This window comes from Marmota marmota, unplaced genomic scaffold (assembly GCF_001458135.2).
Source record: "Marmota marmota marmota unplaced genomic scaffold, marMar, whole genome shotgun sequence".
Classification (NCBI taxonomy): Eukaryota; Metazoa; Chordata; class Mammalia; order Rodentia; family Sciuridae; genus Marmota; species Marmota marmota.
In genome coordinates, this window is record NW_025999900.1 from 24,347,491 (window position 1) to 24,369,740 (window position 22,250).

Here is a 22,250-nt window from a genome sequence, read left to right on the forward strand (position 1 = left end):
GGGGGGGGGGGGGGGGGGGAAGAACCACAATTAACTGACATATGGGATACTGACTGTAAGTACAAGAAAGGTATTAATTTATGTTAAGATCTGTCACCTAAAGTCTAATAATGGCTCCTGACATCTACTCTACTAATAAGTTCTCTTCATTTCCCACTGACATTGTACCTGGGCACAGTGCTTGATAGGGTCTTATTATGTTTTCATGAAAAATATCCTCTGGCCACTTCTCTCATTTTAGATAATTTTGCAGAGTAAATCATCAGTTCAACCAAAAAAATAAGCATTTATACAGTATGAACCTGCAAAGGAACTACAGTGTTTTTATTAATATGACAGAATATAATTTTACCATTCTTTTTTTTTTCCAAACTCCTTGCAAAGAATCATACTATTAATTAAAGAAGTGGTCCATTAAGAGAGATACTTGTTTTTGAGACAACCTAAGTTACTTGCTAATTCAAATCATCTGAGCAAATCCACTGTCATTACAAATGCAGTAAACCAATTAGAGAAAAACAAAACAAACCTAGTGTTTAAATCAGTCCTACAAGTAACTCAATCCATGCACATTCCACTCTTCCAATTATTAGTCTCCAAAATAAAAGCTGGCACTCCCGAATAAGGAAATCACATTTTACTTCCCTGCAGTTGCTTCACAGCTGAGGAAAATGGAAAAACACAGAGGAAATGTGCCTGGAGATCCTTTTTAACAAAGACTGGAAATCCCCTTATTGCACAACTCCCAATTAGCACTACTGAGGACAGAAGCTCTCAGGTTCAAATTTCCCTTCTTGGAAGGCCTCGCCAAACCAGAATCAATCTGCAGTTGCCATCTGCATTAAAAGCAGGGGTAGCTACATATTGGAACATTCCAGACTGCCACAATAGCTACAGTGTTTTCACTATACAATAGATTAACAAGTATAGGACTTTTTCTCTAATTCCAGAGCAAATATTAATAATTCTTTTGTAAAGCAATAGCAATGCAGTACAATAGGAAAAATCTCTATAGAGTTGACTCTGAATCTAAATGAGCTGTTCTACTCTAATAAGAAATTTCATCTCTTGTGCATTTCAAAAATGGAAAAAGAAACAATTACCATGTGCAAATGTCATAACAATTTTCAGTTATCTTGAAAATATTCCTTGCTCAAAGACTTTCATTCTGCAGTGACATTTCTTAACTGTTTTCTTCTTTTGTAATTAAATATATACTTACTATAGTTAGCTGAGAAAATGTACTATAAAAAGATGTTGCCTCTGCATGACAACCACTAAGGATGCACTGTTTTATAATCTCCCTCTTCATAACTTTTATTCTGAAAATGTATGTTTTAATATCAGTTTTTTAAAAATATTTTATATGAAAATCTCAAACATACAAAAGAAAACAGAATAACATGATAAATCTCTATGAACCTATAAAATTTTATTAACTCATGTCAATCTTATTTCATATGTAACCCCATCTATTCTATTCCCTATTTCCCGCTTTTATTTTTTGTACTGAGAATGAACCCAGGGGCACTTAGCCATAGAACCACATTCCCGGCCCTTTTGATTTTTTATTTTCAGATGGAGTTTCACTAAATTGCTGAGGCTAGCCTTGAACTTGCAATCCTCCTGCCTCAGCCTCCCAAGTTGCTGGGATTACAGGCATGCTTCCCCATTTTCTCACTAATTTTTGAAGCATATCTCAAGACATCACATCATTTCGCCCATAAACATTTCAGTGTTTAGCTCTGAAATATAAAGAGTTTTAACTCACTAATATTAGTACCTCTAAGTAAAAATCAACAATAACTTCTCAATATTTCCAAATAACTGGTATTCAGAGTTCTTTGACTGATTTTTTAAACCAGGAACTGTGAACCCAATTTGGTCTAGATAGTGCAGATAGTTGCCACATCTCAAATTTCAATCTATAGGTTCTTGCTTCTCTTTTTCTTGCAATTGATTTACTGGAAGAAACTGGGTTGTTTATCTTGTAGTTTCCCAGAATGGATTTGAAGATTGTCCTTTTTTTATACTGAGGATTGAACTCAGGGGCACTCGACCACTGAGCCAAATCCCCAGCCCTATTTTGTATTTTATTTAGAGCCAGAGTCTGAGTTGCTTAGCGCCTCACAATTGCTGAGGCTGGCTTTGAACTCGTGATCCTCCTGTCTCCATCTCCCAAGCTGCTAAGATCACAGATGTGTGCCACCATATCTGGCTGATTGTACTCTTGAGGTATATAATTTAACATATTTCTCTGTTCCCTTATTTTCTTTCAATTAGTAGTTCACTCTAGTTGGTTGATCTGATTCAATTTTGATAATGTCATGTACCAAATTCTTAATTTCTCTATTTTCTGTTTCTTTAAATCTTGAAGAACAATCACTAGTCAAAGAAGCTTAAGGGAGGGGTTGGGGTTGTGGCTCAGGGTAGAGTGCTCCCATAGCACGTTCGAAGCACTGGGTTCAATCCTCAGCACCATATAAACATAAATAAATAAAATAAAACTATTGTGTCTGACTATAAAAACTAAAAAAAATTTTTTTTTAAAAAGCTTAAGGGGCTGGGGTTGTGGCTCAGTGGTAGAGTGATTGCCCAGCAAGCATGAGGCACTGGGTTCCATCCCCAGCACCACATTAAAAAAAAAAAATACTAAACAAACAAAATAAAGGTATTGTGTCTGTCTACAACTAAAAATATTAAAAAAAAAAAAAAAAAAACTTAAGAAATCAGCTTGTGGGGCTGGGTTTGTGGCTCAGTGGTAGCGTTATCGCCAAGCACATGTGAAGCCCTGGGTTCAATCGTCACAACCACATAAAAATAAATAAATAAAACAAAGGTATTTAAAAAATAATAATTTCCATTTAAAAAAAGAAATCAGATTGTTTGCTAAAAAGAGGTATCATGTGCTCTGCTCAACATGCAAAAACTTGGAATCTCTCCCTTCAGAAATTAAGGAAAAGTTGAGAGGTTATCAAAAGAGCTTCATACCAGGCAGTGGAAGAGAGAATTGGTATCATAAAGGAGACATCAGTGGAGTAGAAGTAGAACAAGAGGGAGGAAGGCAAAATGGAAAGATAAATGGAATGAATTTAACAAAATCATGTTATATGCATATATAAAGATACCAAAGGGAATTTCACTTATATGTATATGTAGAAGAAAGGAAGTTTAATAGAGGAGGGAGAATTGGAGGAAGGAGGAGATGGGGGAAGAGGGGCTTGAAATAAAATTCCTTGCATGTATGATTTTGTCAAAATAAACCTAATTACTATGCATAGTTATGATGCTCTAATAAAAAAATTCTTTTCAAAAAGAGCTTCATACCACTGAAACCACAATAATGATTTGATGTCCCTTTTCCTTTCAAACTGACACTGTGCAGGCTCTGAACTTTCATTCACCTAAATCACAACTTCTATTCTACTCTGTTGTCTTCAGGGCTCCACTCTCATCTCTGCTTCCATTACAATATCCAATCTTATGTTACTTTTGTTAACAGATAATTAAGTTGCCTGGCAACAGTTAGGAAGTCAAAATCACAGAGCCAGAAGACGTGCTGGACATTTGGTCCAATCTTCTCTGACAGAATAGTCTTTTCTATCTTTATTTGGGGTAATGATGTATTCTACATATAAGTAGGTTCTCCAGGTAACTGAAACATGCTCTTTTCATTTTATTCTTTTAAAGTAAAGATAATCCATGATGGAAATTGCCAGAAATATAGTACATATCTTTCTTTATCAAACAAATAACATTAAACAATAGGTATCTTGCTAAATTTCTTAAATGGCCCAATATTTTCATTTTGAATATAGGAGCTTAATGAACAGAACTCATATTTGTGAATCAGACAGATTTGGATTCTAGTATTTCTGCTACTTACAAATTTTGCTTGACAATTCACTGAAACACTCTGAGGTCTAACAAAAAAGGGATGCTGCCTTCTTAAAGGATTGTCATAACAATTAGAGAAAACTTATGCAAAGATCTTAGTACAGTGCCTGGCACAAAGTAAAATGGTAACTACTATTCATTTTATCAGCAAATTGAGCATCTTTATGTCATAGTTACCATTAACTTATGGGGATACAGCAGCATTCAAAATAGACAAAATTCCATGCCATGGAGAAACATACAGCAAGTACAGAAGACAGGGAATGCTAGGGTGGGGGTGAGGGTACACATGCAATTATAAATAGTATGATCAGGAAAAGCCATCTAAGACAGCAACATGTAAGAAAAGACTTGAAGGAGACAGATGAATAATTATGCTAATATCTGGATGAAGCAGAAACAATAAGTGCAAAAGTCCTGGGGCAGAAGCATATCTGAAAGATCAAGAAACACTAAAGAGTCCAGTATGGCTGGAACAGGGTATGATCTGAGAGGCTAACAGAGGCCAGATTGTGAAGGGCCTCACAGGTCATTGTAAAGACTCTGAGTTAGATGGAAAGCTACTAAGGAGTTTTAAACAGAAGAGTGACATGGCCTGACATGGATTTAAAGGCCCATGCTGGCCAGTACAGTGCCAAATGCCTGTAATCCAGAAAATTAGGAGGCTGAGGCAGGAGGATCCTAAATTCAAGGCCAGCCTAGGCAATTTAGCAAGACTCTGTCTCAAAACAAAAATAAAGAGTGCTGAGAATGTAGCTCAGCAGTAGAGTGCCCCTGAATTCAATCCCTAGTACCTCAAAAAAAAAAAAAGGGCTGGGGCTGTAGCTCAGTGGTAGAGCGCTTGCCTTCCACATGAGTTCAATCCTCAGCACCACATAAAAATAAATAAAGATATTGTATCTATCTACAACTAAAAAAAAAATGATGGAGTGATGTTGATGTACTAAAAACATACGTGGGCACTGGTTGTCTATTTTGATTGCATGTTTTTTGTGGGGAGGTACAGTGTTGGGGATCAAACCCAGGGCCTTATGCATGCTAAGCAAACACTCTACCACTAAGCTACATCTCTAGCTCCTACTGAAGTTTTTTGTAGTTTTAAATACATATATCTTTATAAAGAGAAAAAACCTACCTCTACTTTGGAAGTGAAAAATGATGATGAAATAGTAAGTCTCAATAAAAAATAACAGAAGAAATGAAATGGAAGATATGCTGAGTAGTGAAATCACTGCCTTTGTTTAGTCTGAATCTCTTTTGTTCAAATAAACAATATAACTTCAACTAAAACAATATGCTATAACAAAGTGAACACATAAGTGGATACAAAAAATCCAGCTGTTGATCCTTTTCATTGAGATGCTCAAAGTGCGGTAGGAAACCCTGCTCCTCACAGCCAAATCAAAAGTTATGGCTTTGAAGTCTAAGAAGCAATGTTAAAAAGCATCTGCTGTTACACACACAAAAGATCTAGCCATCACGTATATTCCAGCAGCCCAAGATACTTTAGCTCCCAAGGCAGCATAAATATACTTAAAGAGCACCCCTAGGATAATCAAGCTTGACCACTATGCCATCAAGTTCCGCCTCACCTGAGTTGGTCATGAAGAAGAACCCCAAACTACATTTGTGTTCACTGGCCAACAACCGGATCAAACAGGCTGTGAAGAAGCTCTATGACACTTACATGGACAAGATTAACATCCTGATCAAGACTGATATATAAAAGAAAGTCTATGTTCATCTGTCTGATCTATGTTGCCAACAAATGGGGATCATCTGAGTGCAGTTGGCTAATTCTAAATATAAGATCTTTCACTGTAAAAAGAAAAAAAAAATCTATCTTCTTTTAAGTCATGTAATAAAGGAGACTTGCAAAAAATAAGACAATGCCAATCTTCTCATTCACACCATTTTGTTTTGAACATAATTATTTTCCATGAAAAGAAATAACATTTAGGTTAACAGGAGGTAGATTTTATATTTTTAAAATGCATTAGTATGTATTTTTAAAGGTTCTCAGAGTATATTTTTATATAAACCTGTATAAACCAAAAGCACTCTGGAGTTCTCAGTAAGTTTTAAGAATATAAAAGGGTCTGTACCAAGGATTGAACCCTGAGGTGCCTTACCACTGAGTCAAATCCTCAGCCATTTTTATTTATTTATTTTTATTTTGAGACAGGGTCTCACTAAGTTCCTGAGGCTAGTCTTAAACTTGCAAACCTCCTTCCTCAGTCTCCTGAGTTGCTAGGATTACAGGTGTGTGCTGTAGAGCCTGGCACAAGAACTGAGAAGCTGAATATAGGGGGAAAAAACTTCTAATTTAATATTAAGAATAAAGGATAACAAGAGGGAAAAGAACCTGATTAATATTAAACTCACACTATCCCCCTAGCTTCAAATCAACTTTTTGATCTTCATTGATATCATTTCATATAGTTAAATTAGTGGACACAAATTATTTGGAGTTCTGCTTTGTTCCCTTAAAATTCACATCTATAGCTTTCATCTTTACCTACTACCACTAACCTAATTTAAACAAAAATGACATTAGATACCTTTCAGTTTAAAAGAAATTCATTAATCCTTTAATCTATTTGACTAGGCCATAACCTAAAATAGTTTTTATATGTTACCCTATTGCCATCTGCTGGCTATGTTGTCTAAGTACACTAAACAACTGTAAATATTTACTTTCTGTAACTGAGCTTTCCCCCTGAAATTATCCCACAGAAAAGAAGCTGCCATATATAATGTTTCTTTAAAATCTCACATTATAAGCAGTTGTTCTTGGCTATAGTTTTAAATCACCTGGGAGTTTTTGAAAATCCTAATGTCAAGATCTCTCCAAGCCAGCATCAAATCAAAATCTTTAAAGTTATTAAAATAAAAGGCAACCATAGACTGAAAGGAAATATTTACATAAATGTTTATCTGACAAAGAACTTGTATCTAAAATACATAACCTTTTTTTTTTCCCAATGCTAGTGATCAAACCCAGAACCTTGTGCAAGCTAGGCAAGTGCTCTACCACTAAACTGCATTCCCAGTCTTATAAACAACTCTTAAAACTCAGTAAGAAAACCACCCAATTTTTAAGATGGGCAAAAGATCTATCAAACACTTTACCAAGGAAAATATGTGGACAGCAATTAGGTATGTAAAAAGATGCTCAACGTTAGTCATTAGGAAAATGTAAATTAAAATCATAATGATACCACTTTGCAGCTATTAGAATAGCTTAAGTTAAAGAGACTGACTTTTGGGAGCAGTGAATGAATTATGGTCCTTGGGCTGTCCAGTGGCAGAAGCAATGCCCATCTTGGGAACTGTTGGAACAAAGGCATCAATTTGAGACTGCCCAGTGGCTGTGGTGATGCCCTGTTCAAAAGGAGGTACTGTGCCAGCCACAGAATTATCAGTTCATGACCTAGAATTTCAGACACCAGCTGCCTGGGGATAGAGAATTATGGGAGCAAGCTGATAGTTCTAATTGGGCTGTTTATACCCTCAACTTCAGTTCTGTTTCTCTTGAAGAAACTTTCTCATAATAAATGCTTTTTTTTTTTTTTCCTCACAATGCCTTTACTTACCTTTTTTTGGTGCTCAGGATTGAACTCAGTTCCTCACATGTGCAAGACAAGCACTCTACCACTGAGCTACAATCCCAGCCCTCACAATAATGTTGTTGTTAAAAATTATATAATAACATCACAATAATGTTGATGTTAAAAATTATATAATAAACATGCCAAGCTTGTTCGTGGTCACTATCTCCCTATCAGGGTTGATAGTGAACCGCTGAGGCCTGGCTTTTTCTCTATTTGTGTTTTTGTCTGTCCTTTCTTCATCCCCTCACCATCCTATTTGGTTACTTGAATTAATGGCCATGTAGGTCGAGGCAATTGACTATTCTAAGTATTGGCCATAATATGAAGCTACTGTAACATGCATACACTGCTGGTAGGAATATAAATGTTAGAAATCAAGTTGGTAGTTTCTTAAAATATTACATATACCCTTGTCATAGGACCCAAACATTCTGGTTCTATCTATAGTCACAACAAAAGTTGTAGTACATTGAATAGTGAGTATTCCCTCCCGATTCATGCCCACTAGAAACCTCAGGAAGCGACCTTATTTGGAGAGTTTTTGAAGATGTAATTACTTATAATGAGGTCATAATGGATTAGAGCAAACTATAAATCCAATGGCTAGAGCCCTTATAAAAAGAGATGACAGAGATACACAAAGAAGGTCATGTGAAGACAGAGGAAAAAAATGGATGGTGCAGCTAAAAGCCAAGGAACACCAGCAATGTCCAGGAGCCAAAAGTTTCAGGAGCTAGCAAAAGGGAAGGAGGGGTTCTTTCCTAGTCTTCAGAAGAAGCATGGCCCTAGCAACACCTTAATTCCAGACTTCTATCCTACAGAACAGTGAGAGAATAAACTTCTGTCATTGTCATTCACACAATTTGTGGTAATTTGTTAGGGCAGTCCTGGGAACTAATACAAAAATATAAAGTACAAAAACTTGTATTAGAATATTCTGACCAGCTTCATTCATAATGGCCCCCAAATAAGAGAATGTTCATCAACCAATGAATGAATATATGAATCTTCTTTTTATGTCCACATAATATAATACTATTCTGGGATAAAAATCAAAGAATGTTAAATGGAATTCAAAATGAGACAGATGGGATTTGAGGGTCTGTTACACTGCACTGAACAGACTGTGTTAATCTAACTATTCTACTAAATGGAACTACTTTTTGACCTTTTATCCTATGTTGGTGCTCCCCATTCCACACCCACCAAGTTCTGAACCCACTACTCTTCCCACTCTCTTCCTGGATGAACTCAGGCATTCCTATGGTTTAATTTACTGTAGTGATGATGCTCCCTGAAACCTCCAACAGTAGTTCTCTTTTCCAAGCTGGACCCCAAGTCCTTGATCTTCTGCTGGCACTAAGACCCAATATACCAGAAATTAAAGTATTATCTTCTCCTCATACCTATTCCTGATGGATGGAACAGGTTAATTCCAGAGGGATGAAAGAAAAGGAATAAGGGAGTGTATAGTATATTCAAAGGCATTTAAACCAAATTAATGAAAAGAAAGCAATCAGATAATTAGACATAGTCACTATTCAAAATGTGTCCAAAGACCAAAATCACATCAACTGGGAACTTGTTTGAAATAAGACTTCTAGGCCCCATTCCAAACAATGAAATTAGAATTTGCATTTTAACAATTTGTGAAGCCCCATACAAGATTAATTGTCCAGACTTCTTTAAAAAGTCTGTCACAGGTTCTGGGTGTGGTAATGATCTTCATGTCTACAACTTACTTTTTTTTCTAATATATTTTTTTTTAATTGTAGACAGACACAATACCTTTATTTATTGTTTTTATGTGGTGCTGAGGATCAAACCCAGTGCCTCACACATGCAAGGAAAATGCTCTACCAACTGAGCCACAACCTCAGCCCCTACAACTTAGTTTTAAATGGTTCATAAACACATACACACAGAGAAAACCAATGTGGCATAACATTAACAGTTATTTAGATGAAGGTGTCCAAGAATGTAGGTGTCCATTCTGTTAATTTTTTCATTTTTTCTGTGAATTAAAAATGTCATCCAAATAAAAAGATGCAAAATGGGAAGAATATGCACTATTCTATAGCAGAAAGGGTTAAGTTTTTGATAACAACCAGCATGATTTATACAACCATGTATTTATCTTAGCACCTAGTTCAGATGACACACATGAGTGCTCAATAGACATTTGTTATACTAAAAGGGAATTTGTTGGGCTGAGGATATAGCTCAGTTGGTAGAGTGCTTGCCTCGCATGCACAAGGCCCTGGGTTCAATCTCAGCACCCCCCCCCCCACACACACACAAAGGAATTTGTTTAAGTCAGAGATTCCCAAGGTATTAATAGCTGTGACAATCAGCTGGCTGTCAGGTATATATGCATCTATGGACTGTACTGTAAGAGTATGATGGCAAAAGTTTTAGGGTTAGTCAGACCTGGATTTTATTAGCAAGGTACCCTTGGTTTAATTTACTGTAGTGATGATGCCCCCTGAAACCTCCAACAGCAGTTCTCTTCTCCAAATTGGACCTCAAGTCCTGGATCTTCTGCTGGCACTAAAACCCAATGTACCAGAAATTAAAGTATTATCTTCTCCTCATACTTATTCCTGATAGATGGAACAGGTAATTCCAGGGGGATGAAAGAAAAGGACTCCACATGGAAAATAATAATAAAATAGTATCTTATAGGGTAGTTATAAGGATTAAATGAGATGTAAGATAATTAATGTACTTAACGTTACTTAATAAACGTTAATTGTCATCAACAAAGTTAGATAAAAGGTATTCTATAAAATGGATATGTTGTTGTTGTGGACAAGATTTTGACTTTAATTGGAGGATTTTGTGGACAAGATTTTGACTTTAAAGGTCTTCATATGACCTATGGAGTTTTTTTTTTTGTTTTTTTTTTTTTCTTTCCTACAGATGTATTCCCCAGTTCAATCTGGTCTGCCATAAAAACAGAAAGTGCAGAGATTTTTCCTTTGTATCCTACCTAGGGATATTTTATAAAAATTAAAATGAAAAGTCAAGGGGAGTGCCAAAACAATTTTTGCTTCTCATTTTTACTTGATAAAAGGAAGAAAAAAAAAGAATTTAGAAAGATAATCCCCATGGATGACCAATTCAAAAGTATCTTCCCTCTTCAATTTAATCTAAGTACCCATCATAAAGAACTGAAGATTGGCAAGATAAAACTATTATATATGACTTAGCGAATCAAATTCAATGTTAAGAAAACGTGTGAGCAATTTTAATAAGTTACCCCAAACTACCTTGACTAGAAAAGTTGTTTTTATAGGAGTTTACTGAAAAGTTTTCTGGAAACACTTAAAGAAAGAATAAGCATCTGTCTTTTTAATTTACTTGCACCTATTACACCTACATGTAACAGGACTGACTTCAATAGATGATAGTATAAACCAATTATTCTATGAAATTCTAAAGTAATCTCTGAAAGGTTGACAACTGTGGCCATGGGCCAAATCCAGCCTATTGCTTGTTTCTGTGAACAGTTTTAATGGAAGACAGCCACATTCATTTGTTTATATATTGTCGATGCCTATTTTAACTACAACAGCAGAATCAAAAAGCTACAATAGAGATTATATAGCCCAGAAACCATGTAATATTTATTATCTGTTCTTTATGGGGAGAGAATTGCTGGGCCCTGCCCTAGACAAGCAATCCAAGAATATAATAAAGACTGTTAGACTCACCTGAGGTGTTGTCTTTTTATATTGGTCTCCTCCATCTATTACATCCCTTATGATTTTTCTCTTAAGAAATTCATACTCTTCTGGACTCAGATGAATAGACTCCATGGTTTTTCCACAGCATGAACACTGACCACTGTAATTAAATTTTTATAAGTTAAATAATGCTCTGGAAAAGTACTTTTTCTAAAATTAGTAATTCTAAGACACAAATAAAGTGAAAGGTAATAGAAAAGAACATGAAAACATTTTTGATCATCACATGCATCTGATTTCTTTTTTCTTCTTTTTTTTTTAGTTATACATGGGTACAACATCTTTATTTTGCTTTTTTTATTTTTATGTGGTGCTGAGGGTCAAACCCAGTGCTTCACATGCGAGAGGTAAGCACTCTGCCACTGAGCCACAACCCCAGCCTGCATCTGATTTCTTGAAAGCCTGAAAATATCACATATTAGTGTGCCAGAAAACCCAAAAAAAGTAAATCGGTAGGCACTGGATGAAAATTTTTAAGTAATTCCTAAAACACAACTGTGTCTCAAATCTCCAGGTGCAAACATCTCTAAGGCTTCATAGTGGTTTATGGTACCAACAGGAAAGAAAAACATTTTGAGCACTGTAAAGTCTCCATATGCAAAAAAATGGCTCTTTCCCGGGGCACTCTAATTATATACTCTATTTTTTTTTAATTTTTTTTTTTTTAGTTGTCGATGGACCTTTGTTTATTTATATGCAGTGCTGAGAATTGAACCCATTGCCTCACACATGCTAGGCTGGCACACAACCACTGAGCTACAAAGCCAGCCCTATTACATACTCTTAATTATCTTATTCCTAAAGGGTTCTTTCATATTTTCAAATCGATAGCAATAAAACTTACTAACCCTGAATCAAACAAGTTAAAAATAAATATTATCCTTTACCTTTTCTGGATTGTGGTGAATTGTCCTTTCCATTGTTTTCCAGGAACACTATTAAAAAAAAAAAAAAGGAATCAAATCATCGGATTAGATTCCTACTGAATTGAAAAATATTCATTGTATTTAGAAACTCTGTAATAACTCTGAAGGATCAGGATACTTCCCTAGAATGGTTTAATTACAAGAGTGGTTATTATACTGTGTTGGGGCTAAAGAGCAAATGGTATCCTCCACTGGGTCTCCTCCTTCCTATTGGTTCACCTGTAATCCAATCCTCAACTTCTTCAAGTCTAAATCTATCTTCACTGGAGCTATACAAAAAGCAGATGATCTTAGTAATACAACCTCTAAATCAAACTCAACTCTAACCTTCTCCATAGTTGCTAAAGTGTGCTCCTACTCAGGATAATTTCTCTCATCTCTCATACTATTCTTATAGATCACTGTTATTTAACAGATCAGGTTTTGTATTCCTAATTAGGTTGAGAATACCATCATAAAAGATTTCATATCACAAAATACTTATAGTGTTAGACCGGGACGCAAGAAAAGACCACTGACTCCAATTAAAATCAAATTAAAGCAAGCTTATTTTTTCGACCGGCCGGGCTGCCTCTCCCACCCAAAACCGTGGGAACAAGACAGCAGCAGCTTTCCTGCAGCCCAGCTTTATAGCCCAGAAAGTTACACAAAGGGGGTTTACAGATAACAGAACTCTGACAAGCATAACACTAATGGTAGTTTACATTTTTGCTGGCCCCGACATCAGAATTTATGAAGGTCATTAGAGCCTCAGAGAGGGTTGCTATCTGGCCAGGGAAGGCCAAGATTTGTGAGGCGTCACTAAAGTTTCAGAGAGCGCTGCTATCTGGTCAGAGGGCCAGGCATGGGTGAGTTCAAGGCACTGGCAGGCATTCCAAGCAGGTTCAGAATTTGCAGTAATTTATAGTAAAGCCGAAATTATCTTTTCATGGCTTTGTGGCGAGATGGCTCCCAATTTTAAGAAAAGATCAGGTTGGGTCTATCAATGGTGCCTAGACTAATTGAAGTCATTCAAAAATTATTTGATTTATTTTCTCAATTAACTTTCCTCTTTCATTTTTACCATCAGTTCTTATTGATTCCAATCCCCTCTCTCCCCAGTTCTTAATTCAGGACCTCATCATCTCCCATCCACTAAAATTGCATTTAAACAGGTATTCCTGTTTTCAATATTAATCCTTCTCCATTCTATTCTTCTCATTGTTTATGCAATAACCTTTCTAAAACTCCACTCCAAAACCAGCATTCTTGATAACAGAATAAAATCTGAAGATTTTCACACTTTGGCTCCTCCTCTGTTGATACTGTGAAGGTATTTAAGCATAATTGCTACTTTAAAGCTCTGTAAAACATATGTTATAAAAAGGAAGAGAAAAAAGAGGAAGGAAAGGGCCTGAAGTCCACTAATGATGAAGAAATGAGAACAAAGACTAAACCAATAAATAGGTATAAAAACAAAGTGAAAGCAGAGAGCTTTGGAAAGCAGCCAAATCATGAAAGATCCAAACCCAGGAAGATGAAGTTTCAATTTTGATACTTGCATATCAGATTTGATCAGGAATCTCATCCCATTTAACCCATAGAAGTTGATAGAATGCAGAGATTAAACAGAATAAATATAAGTACATTATCCCAGTCACTAGACTTCAAACAGAACTTCTAAAACTACTAATATGGCCTAAGGACAGCTCTAGTCACATACTATATCCTTTTTTTCTTTTTGGCACTGGGGAACTGAACCCAGAGGCAATTTACCATTGAGCTACATTCCCAGACCTATTTACTTTTTATTTTGAGATAGAATCTCACTAAATTGTTGGCCTCAAACTTGTGAACCTCGTGCTTCAGCCTCCAAAGGCTCAGGGATTGTGTGCTACACTATACCTGGCTATCCTTTTGTTTCTATGAACTTGGCTATAAATATTCTTTTTTTAAAAAATTTTTATTTATTTTTTTACATGAGCTTTATTATTATTATTTACATTATAATTCTTAATAAACCTTTATACCACAATTTATCATATCTCTGTATACAAGATATGTTGACACCAAATTCACATCTTCATACATGTATTTTGTACAACGATGAGGGTCTCCTTCCACCATCCATGCAATTCCCCTTCTCCCTCCCTTTCCCTCCCACCCCTCTTCCCTATCTAGAGGTAATCTCTTCCCATGCTCTTCCTCCCTACCCCATTTTGAGTCATCCCCCTTATATCAGAGAAGACATTCAGCATTTGTTTTTTTGGAATTGGCTACCTTCACTTAGCATAATCTGTTCTAATGCCATCCATTTCCCTGCAAATGCCATGATCTTATTATTTTTTAGTGCTGAGTAATATTCCATTGTGTATAAATGCCACATTTTAAAAAATCCATTCATCCATTGAAGGGCTCCACAGTTTAGCTATTGTGAATTGTGCTGCTATAAACATTGATGTGGCTGTGTCCCTATAGTATGCTGTTTTTAGGTCCTTTGGGTTTAGTCCGAGAAGAGGAATAGCTGGGACAAATGGTCCTCGGGATGCAAGGTTGGTTCAACATATGGAAATCAAGAAATGTAATTCATCACATCAATAGACGTAAAGATAAGAACCATATGATCATCTCCATAGATGCAGAAAAAGCATTTGACAAAATACAGCTCCCCTTTATGTTCAAAACACTAGAAAAACTAGGGATAACAGGAACTTACCTAAACATTGTAAAGGCTATCTACGCTAAGCCTCAGGCCAGCATCATTCTAAACAGAGAAAAACTGAAAGCATTCCCTCTAAAGTCTGGAACAAGACAGGGATACCCTCTCTCACCACTTCTATTCAACATAGTTCTTGAAATACTGGCCAGGGCAATTAGACAGACAAAAGAAATTAAAGGACTAACTATTTGAAAAGAGGAACTTAAACTAGCACTATTTGCTGATGATATTATTCTATACCTAAAAGACCCAAAAAACTCTACCAAGAAACTTCTAGAACTAGTAAATGAATTCAGCAAAGTGGCAGGATATAAAATCAACACCCATAAATCAAAGGCATTCCTGTATATCACTGACAAATCCTCTGAAAAGGAAATGAGGAAGACTACCCCATTCACAATATCCTCAAATAAAATAAAATAAAATAAAATACTTGGGAATCAACTTAACAAAAGAGGTGAAAGATTTATACAATGAAAACTATAGAATCCTAAAGAGAGAAATAGAAGAAGACCTTAGAAGATAGAAAGATCTACCTTGCTCATGGATAGGCAGAATTAATATTATTAAAATGACCATATTTCCAAAAGCACTATACAGGTTCAATGCAATTCCAATCAAAATCCCAATGGCGTTCCTCATAGAAATAGAAAAAGCAATTATGAAATTCATCTGAAAAAATAAGAGACCCAGAATAGCTAAAGCAATTCTAAGCAGGAAGAGTAAAACAGGTGGTATCATACCAGACCTTAAACTATACTACAGAGCAATAGTAACAAAAACACATGGTACTGGCATCAAAACAGGCTGGTAGACCAATGGTACAGAATAGAGGACACAGAAACTAATCCACAAAATTACAACTACCTTATATTAGACAAAGGTGCCAAAAGCATGCAGTGGAGAATGGATAGCATCTTCAACAAACGGTGCTGGGAAAACTGGAAATCCATATGCAACAAAATGAAATTGAATCCCTATCTCTCACCATGCACAAAAGTTAACTCAAAATGGATCATGGATCTAGGAATCAAACCAGAGACTCTGTGTCTAATAGAAGAAAAAGTAGGCCCTAATCTTCATCACGTGGGGCTAGGCCCCAACTTCCTTAATAAGACTCCTATAGTACAAGAATTAAAACCAAGAATCAACAAATGGGATGGATTCAAAATAAAAAGTTTTTTCTCAGCAAGAGAAATAATACTTGAGGTGAATAGGGAGCCTACATCCTGGGAACAAATTTTTACCCCTCACACATCAGATAGAGCTCTAATCTCTAGGGTATATAAAGAGCTCAACACAAATACTATTCTTAAGTATGTACATTATACTAGATGTCTCAGAAAACAAAAATAAATGCTCTATAATTTCCTTTTTATATGAATGGTACAGATTAATACAAATTGTTTATGCTACTCCCTTTTTTTGTAGTGCTGGGGAGCAAACCTTGTGCATGCTAGACACTCTACTGAGCTATAACCCCACATCCACATCACTATTTGTTTTAAAGAGAGAAAACTTTGTCTTAAAGGGAAAACAAATCTTACTTAGAGATGGGAAAAAAAGCAAAATCTTAATAGACTGATTCTCAGCAACAACAAAAAGGGCTACTTTGGGGTATAACAAAATGAAAACACACATAAAGAAAAATCAAAATTACCTCTCAAACCATGTTTTTATACTGTGTGCAAATGACTCCCCAGGATATAGCTGATTATTTCTTAAATACAAAAGAATGTCAAGTAGTTTGCTGGAATAGTGATCATCCTTTATGTCTTTTCCAAAATCAAAGAAGGCTTTTAAAGTTTCCAACATAGGAATAAGATCATGACCTAGCAATTCCTGATACAAATTCCAGGCTGTGTTCACATCTTGATGAAGGAGAGCCCCTTGGATACAGTCATTATAGTTCTTTATTGAAGGGGTCATGACTTTTTTAATATCTTCTAATAGCATCAAGGCCTCTCTCCATCTGTCTGAATGCATCAATCCCCGAATGAGAAGACTGTAACCCCCAGATTCTAACCTCTTGTATCTGGCTCTCATGATTTCATAGACATCAATAACTTCTGAAGTCTGTTTATGAAAGACACAGAGATACAAATACCTGACCAGTAAATTATAGCCTACAATACCATTGTTTTTTGCTGCTACCCATGCCAGCAGAGATTTAGCCACATCTATAGGGCTATGGCAGTGAGCCATCTGTGAACTTATCCAATTTTCAAAATTGGCCTTTCCTTTAAAGTCTTCCTTAAGTTTATCCCACTCCTTGGAATTCAAAGGTTTTGTTGGGAGTTGAATAGAAATATTCTTCAGAGGTGACAAGACTTGATCGTTACTCTGAGGATTCATCTGTGATCTCTTTTTAGCTGCTCCGGCTGCAAAAAGATGAGGAGAATCAGAAGAAACTTGCTTATTACTGCCCTCATCTCCTTTCCTGAGATATCTGGCCTTGGCAATTGATGCGTTCCCAGCTTTGGTACTTTGTGGAGACATGCTTTTGAGAGAAAACCATCTCTGTTGGTTCCTGATGCCACAGTAGTCTGAGAGGAAGAAGCAGCAAGAGTGCCCTGGGCTTAGCCCAAAGCATGGGCTGCACTTCCAAAGCTTAGAAAAGCTTTGAATACCTGACAACAAAAAAGTCATTATGCAATGAGATCAGCACCTGTGATCAAGATGTTCCGAAAAGCCTACTTCCACAACAAAATTAAGGAATTGGGGTTTAGAGTAGTGGGTCAAAGCGCCACTTTTTAAAAAAGGAGACTCCTTTTGTATTACAGTCAAACCAAGGTTCTGCTTTGGAGGCTACCAACAGCAACAAAAGCAATGATCCGGCGATATCCAACATCAGTTCTGAGTCCTAAGCCAGGAGACAAAGAAGGGATTCTCTGGTGTCTGTTACATTCCTGTCCGACAACCTGAAGAAAAAAGCACAAGAAGGAAAGCAGTTTGACTCAAGTGATTCACCACTATCCTCAAAAGGGGTTGGATTGCTGGCAGCTGGAAGTTTGCTGGGGCCCCTTTGGCTGTGGCTCTCAACATTGGATCCCATAGGCGCTGGAAAGGAGGAATTAAAGTCAAAACCAAACCAAGAGGCCCCCACCCCAGTCCCACTAGCAGCGACAGCGACGAAAGCCATCTAGTGGCCCCTCTCCCTTGCCTAACTCTCCCCAGGCCGCCAAATTCGTCAGGTCGGGAAAGATGAGTCCTGGAGGAGGCGGGGGGTGGGGGGTGTCTGTCGCGCCAACAACTCAGATAAGAAAGCGTGGTCCTCGAAAGGCGCCGACACGACTATGTACGGATCTCTCTTAAGTTCACTTCATTCAACAACTCACCACAGTACTCAGGCTTAACCCAATCTTAGACGCGGCGGAAACTACGGTGTCCACTACGCACCGCGCTACCGAGGGCAAGCCGGGGAGTGGCACGCGTTGGGCAAGGCCTGGCGGCGAGAAAAAAGGCAATTTTGAAACGTGTAGTGCCGGAGGCGGGGTGAGATGGAAACAGCCCTACTGAAGCGTCTGTACATTCTAGAGACCGTTAGCGCCTCCAGAAGAATGAAAAAAAAAAAAAATTGTGTAGAAGGCGCGTCTCTCAAGCCGGAAGCACCCGTGAACTCCTGAATCACGTGGTGCACACGCTCCAAAGGCTCACCCTTAAGAAATAAGCAGTTTTCCTTATTCTAGCCTTCAAAATCGGTTTTGCATTTTGCATCTCTGCTTCCCCGCAGATAGTATAATTGCTGTATCCTCCGTTACACCTACAGTGGCCGTTTTTTCCTTTAGCCAAGACTTCCGCCCACATCAAAGATGGCGGTTGGGCGGCCTTCCTAATCTCTACGGAGTTTGGCAGGCTCTGACGTCCGAGCTGGTGGGGTGGAGCGGTTAATAAACAGCAAATGCCGGAGCTACTGCGCGGAATTCTGCCATGGACTGGAAAGAAGTGCTTCGCAGGCGGTTAGCGACGCCCAACACCGATCCAAACAGTGAGTTTGGGAGCCGCCTGCTGGGATAGCCCGGCCCTAAACTAGAGGAGGGGGAAGAAAGGGGAGGAGGAGCAAGTGAAAGCCGTACTTTCCACTTCTGACGTACCTCTGGACAAAGGAGGTGGAGTGGAGTATGCTTTGGGCTTCCAAAAAGATTGAACCACACTTCTTTAGCCTGAGCCTCTGACTTCCAGGGTCTTGATCTAGACTTGTGAGGAATAACAGAATAACCCTGGCTCCAACAACTCTTAAACCTCACTGGGACTTATAATTCATTGATCCTACGGCCTTTTTGCTGTCGAACTTTTCACTTTCCTCCTTCCCCATTTTAGATTTTATATTCCTTTTTTACTTATCCCTTATCCTTCATATTGGCATATAAACCACCTGGTTAAATCTTTCCTATTATACACTCTCACAGGGCTGCTGAAATTGGCTGGAGAAAAACAACTGTGGTGAATTGTCTCAATCCACCAACCTAAAGTGTTCCTGTAGGCATTCACTATACACTCAATTTCTCCCAAACCTCCAGTTTGTCCTCACCTTCAGCTGATGACCTTGTTTGCTTTTTAAAATATATCTCATTGAGAAAGTAGTAGTCGAAGGAGAACTTCACGTGTTCCCATTTACCATTTCTGTCAGCTGCTGGCCATGGGTGGCCACACACTTTGTCTCATTTGTCTGAATGAACAGTTCATGCTCCTACTCAAGAGGAGTAGTTTCAGTATTGCACTAGATAACATAGATTCCATTCCCTTCCTTTTTTTCCCCCTCCTTCCATGCTGGGAGTCAAACCCAAAGCCTTGTGCAATTTTCTACCATTAAGCTAAACCATTAGCTCTACACACATTCACTTTCTTTCACTGATTTCTCTCCATTTGTAACCTTCCTCTCATAATCATCAAAATTTCCTTGTCTTCTGGACCATTTCTTTTTTCTTTCTTCCTTCCTTCCTTCCTTCCCTCCCTCCTTCCCTCGTTCCTTCCTTCCTTCCATGAACCCCAGAAGTGCTTCTCCACTGAACTACATCCCCAGTCGTCTTTTTTTTTTTTTCTTTTCAATTTTGAGACAGTGTCTTGCTAAATTGCTGAGGTTCTTAGTAAGTTGCTGAAGTTGACCTTGAATTTGTAATTCTCCTGCCTTAGCCTCCCCATTTGCTGAGGTGTAAAACACGATGTCGTTCTATAATATTCCCCACATTAAGAAAAAGTTATTTGAACCCACAACCCCCTTAGCTTCTGCTACATTTTTTTGAACTCTTTTTAGGCCTACTACTGGCACCAGAGATGTAGCTCAGTGGTAAACTAAAATCTACAGCATAAACACAAAAAGGAATGCCTCTCAAACAAGTTGCCTGTACTTCTACTTTCTTTTCATCATAGTTTTTTTTTTTTTTCAGTTGTAGATGGACACAATACCTTTATTTTGTTTATTTTTATATGGTGCCAGGATCGAACCCAGTGCCTATGCATGCTCAGCAAGTGTTCCACCACTGAGTCACAACCCCGGCCCCTCACCATAGTTCTTGAACATACTCCATTCTTTAACATATACTTATTGCATGCTTATTATGTACCAAGTAATATTCTAGTCTACAGCAGTGAGTAAAACAACAAAAATCCCTGTACTTTTTGGGCATGATGGCATACATCTATAATCCCAACTACTCAGAAGACTGAGGCAAGAGTCAAGTTCCAGGCCAGCCTCAGCAATTTAAGGAAGCCCTGTCTCAAAATAGAAGGGGTTAAGGATGTAGCTTAGTGGTAAAGCATCTCTGGGTTTAATCCCTAGTACTTTTTTTTGGAGCGGGGGAAGGCCCAAACTCCCTGTCCTTGTATAATTTACACTTTAGTGTGGGGAGAGAAGAAAAACAACAACAAAAATAATAAGCTCTCTAGCTGGGCACTGTGGCACAAGCCTGTGATCCCAGTGACTCAGGAGGCTGAGGCAGGAGGATCATGAGTTCAAAGCCAGCCTCAGCAAAAGTGAGATACTAAGCAACTCAGTGAGACCTTGTCTCTAAATAAAATACAAAATAGGGCTGGGACTGTGGTTCAATGGTCAAGTGTCCTTTAGTTCATTCATTCCCTGGTACCCACCCCCCACCAAAAAAAAAAAAAGTTATCTAGGTTGTACAGATAATAGCTCCTTTTTAAGGCCATTTCCGCGTCAGTGTATTAGATCCCATCCTTTGTGCTCAATCCCTTTTTTTTTTGCTGTGAAAAAAGTTTATTTGATAGAAGACTCTAGAATTCCTATACAGAAACACAATTATTGTGTTTTGTGCTTTATAAATGTGGTATATATCTGCTTCAAACTTAAAAACAGTTCTCACCAAATGCTACATATTTTTATTGGTTATGGAGATCATAGTTACAACCAAGATTAAGACAGAAACTCGGGAATGTATAGAAAAACAGGAAAGAATATTTTAAACGGTGCAATACTAAAAGGATTTATGAATAAAATACACATAATTTAGTTAAACACTGAAAGTCAAATATACTCATTTAAATTTTTTGTACCAATAGATACTAACAAAATGAACATTTGTATGAGTACATTATTTTATTCATTTCCTCGGCCAATATTTATTTATTTAACTGTTCAATATGATTGATTAATATTTACTGGTTTACTCAAGAGACAAAAACAACAAACCTAATGTTACACTATGGAGCTTAAACAAATGCATAGATAAATACATTATTATAGATCTTGAAAATTTCTGCAAATAAGATTTTGGGGTAATCCCTGATAGATTGATGAAACAGGGAAGCTTCAGAAGTACAGCTGAACCATGAAAAAAAAAAAACAATACAATTAACAAGAACTAGAACATATATTTTGAAGTATTTCTATTTCCTAGGCAATGTATTACCAGATCTATCAGTTCTATAGAGCTACATATAGAATTCCCAATTGCTTGTTCTTTATTGTTTTCCTTGGGCTATGCTATCTCTGGAATGATTCTTTTTTTTTTTTTTATTTTTTATTGTTGGTTGTTCAAAACATTACATAGTTCTTGACATATCATATTTCACACTTTGATTCAAGTGGGTTATGAACTCCCATTTTTACCCCATATACAGATTGCAGAATCACATCAGTTACACATCCATTGATTTACATATTGCCATACTAGTGTCTGTTGTGTTCTGCTGCCTTTCCTATCCTCTACTATCCCCCCTCCCCTCCCCTCCCCTCCCCTCTTCTCTCTCTACCCCCTCTACTGTCATTCATTTCTCCTCCTTGTATTATTTTTCCCTTTCCCCTCACTTCCTCTTGTATGTACTTTTGTATAACCCTGAGGGTCTCCTTCCATTTCCATGCAGTTTCCCTTCTCTCTCCCTTTCCCTCCCACCTCTCATCCCTGTT

General features: G+C 37.3%; 2 protein-coding genes and 1 non-coding gene across 4 annotated transcripts in view; 1 reads left to right on the forward strand and 2 right to left on the reverse strand.

Annotated features, from left to right (window-relative positions):
• Nucleotides 1-18,776, reverse strand: part of Prorp (protein only RNase P catalytic subunit) — a 123,004-nt gene extending 104,228 nt beyond the window's left edge. The window contains exons 1-4 of one of the 2 annotated variants that reach the window (XM_048798682.1): nucleotides 18,652-18,776; nucleotides 16,545-17,805; nucleotides 12,148-12,195; nucleotides 11,228-11,360 (exon numbers count right to left, since the gene is read on the reverse strand). In XM_048798682.1, the coding sequence (XP_048654639.1) occupies nucleotides 11,228-11,360; nucleotides 12,148-12,195; nucleotides 16,545-17,533 (1,170 nt within the window). In that variant the 5' untranslated portion in view covers nucleotides 17,534-17,805; nucleotides 18,652-18,776. Of the gene's footprint in view, nucleotides 1-11,227; nucleotides 11,361-12,147; nucleotides 12,196-16,544; nucleotides 17,806-18,222; nucleotides 18,360-18,651 lie in introns of those variants that run through there. The other variant, XM_015491536.2, reaches the window with a different exon arrangement.
• Nucleotides 1-22,250, forward strand: part of Ppp2r3c (protein phosphatase 2 regulatory subunit B''gamma) — a 56,883-nt gene that overhangs the window by 2,057 nt on the left and 32,576 nt on the right. The window contains exons 2-3 of the mRNA XM_015491555.2: nucleotides 6,924-6,929; nucleotides 18,749-18,872. Coding sequence (XP_015347041.1) covers nucleotides 18,815-18,872 — 58 coding nt within the window. The 5' untranslated portion in view covers nucleotides 6,924-6,929; nucleotides 18,749-18,814. The remainder of the gene's footprint in view (nucleotides 1-6,923; nucleotides 6,930-18,748; nucleotides 18,873-22,250) is intronic.
• Nucleotides 10,432-10,515, reverse strand: LOC125615408. The gene has a single exon (XR_007346068.1). It is a non-coding gene; the product is annotated as a small nucleolar RNA SNORA31 (small nucleolar RNA).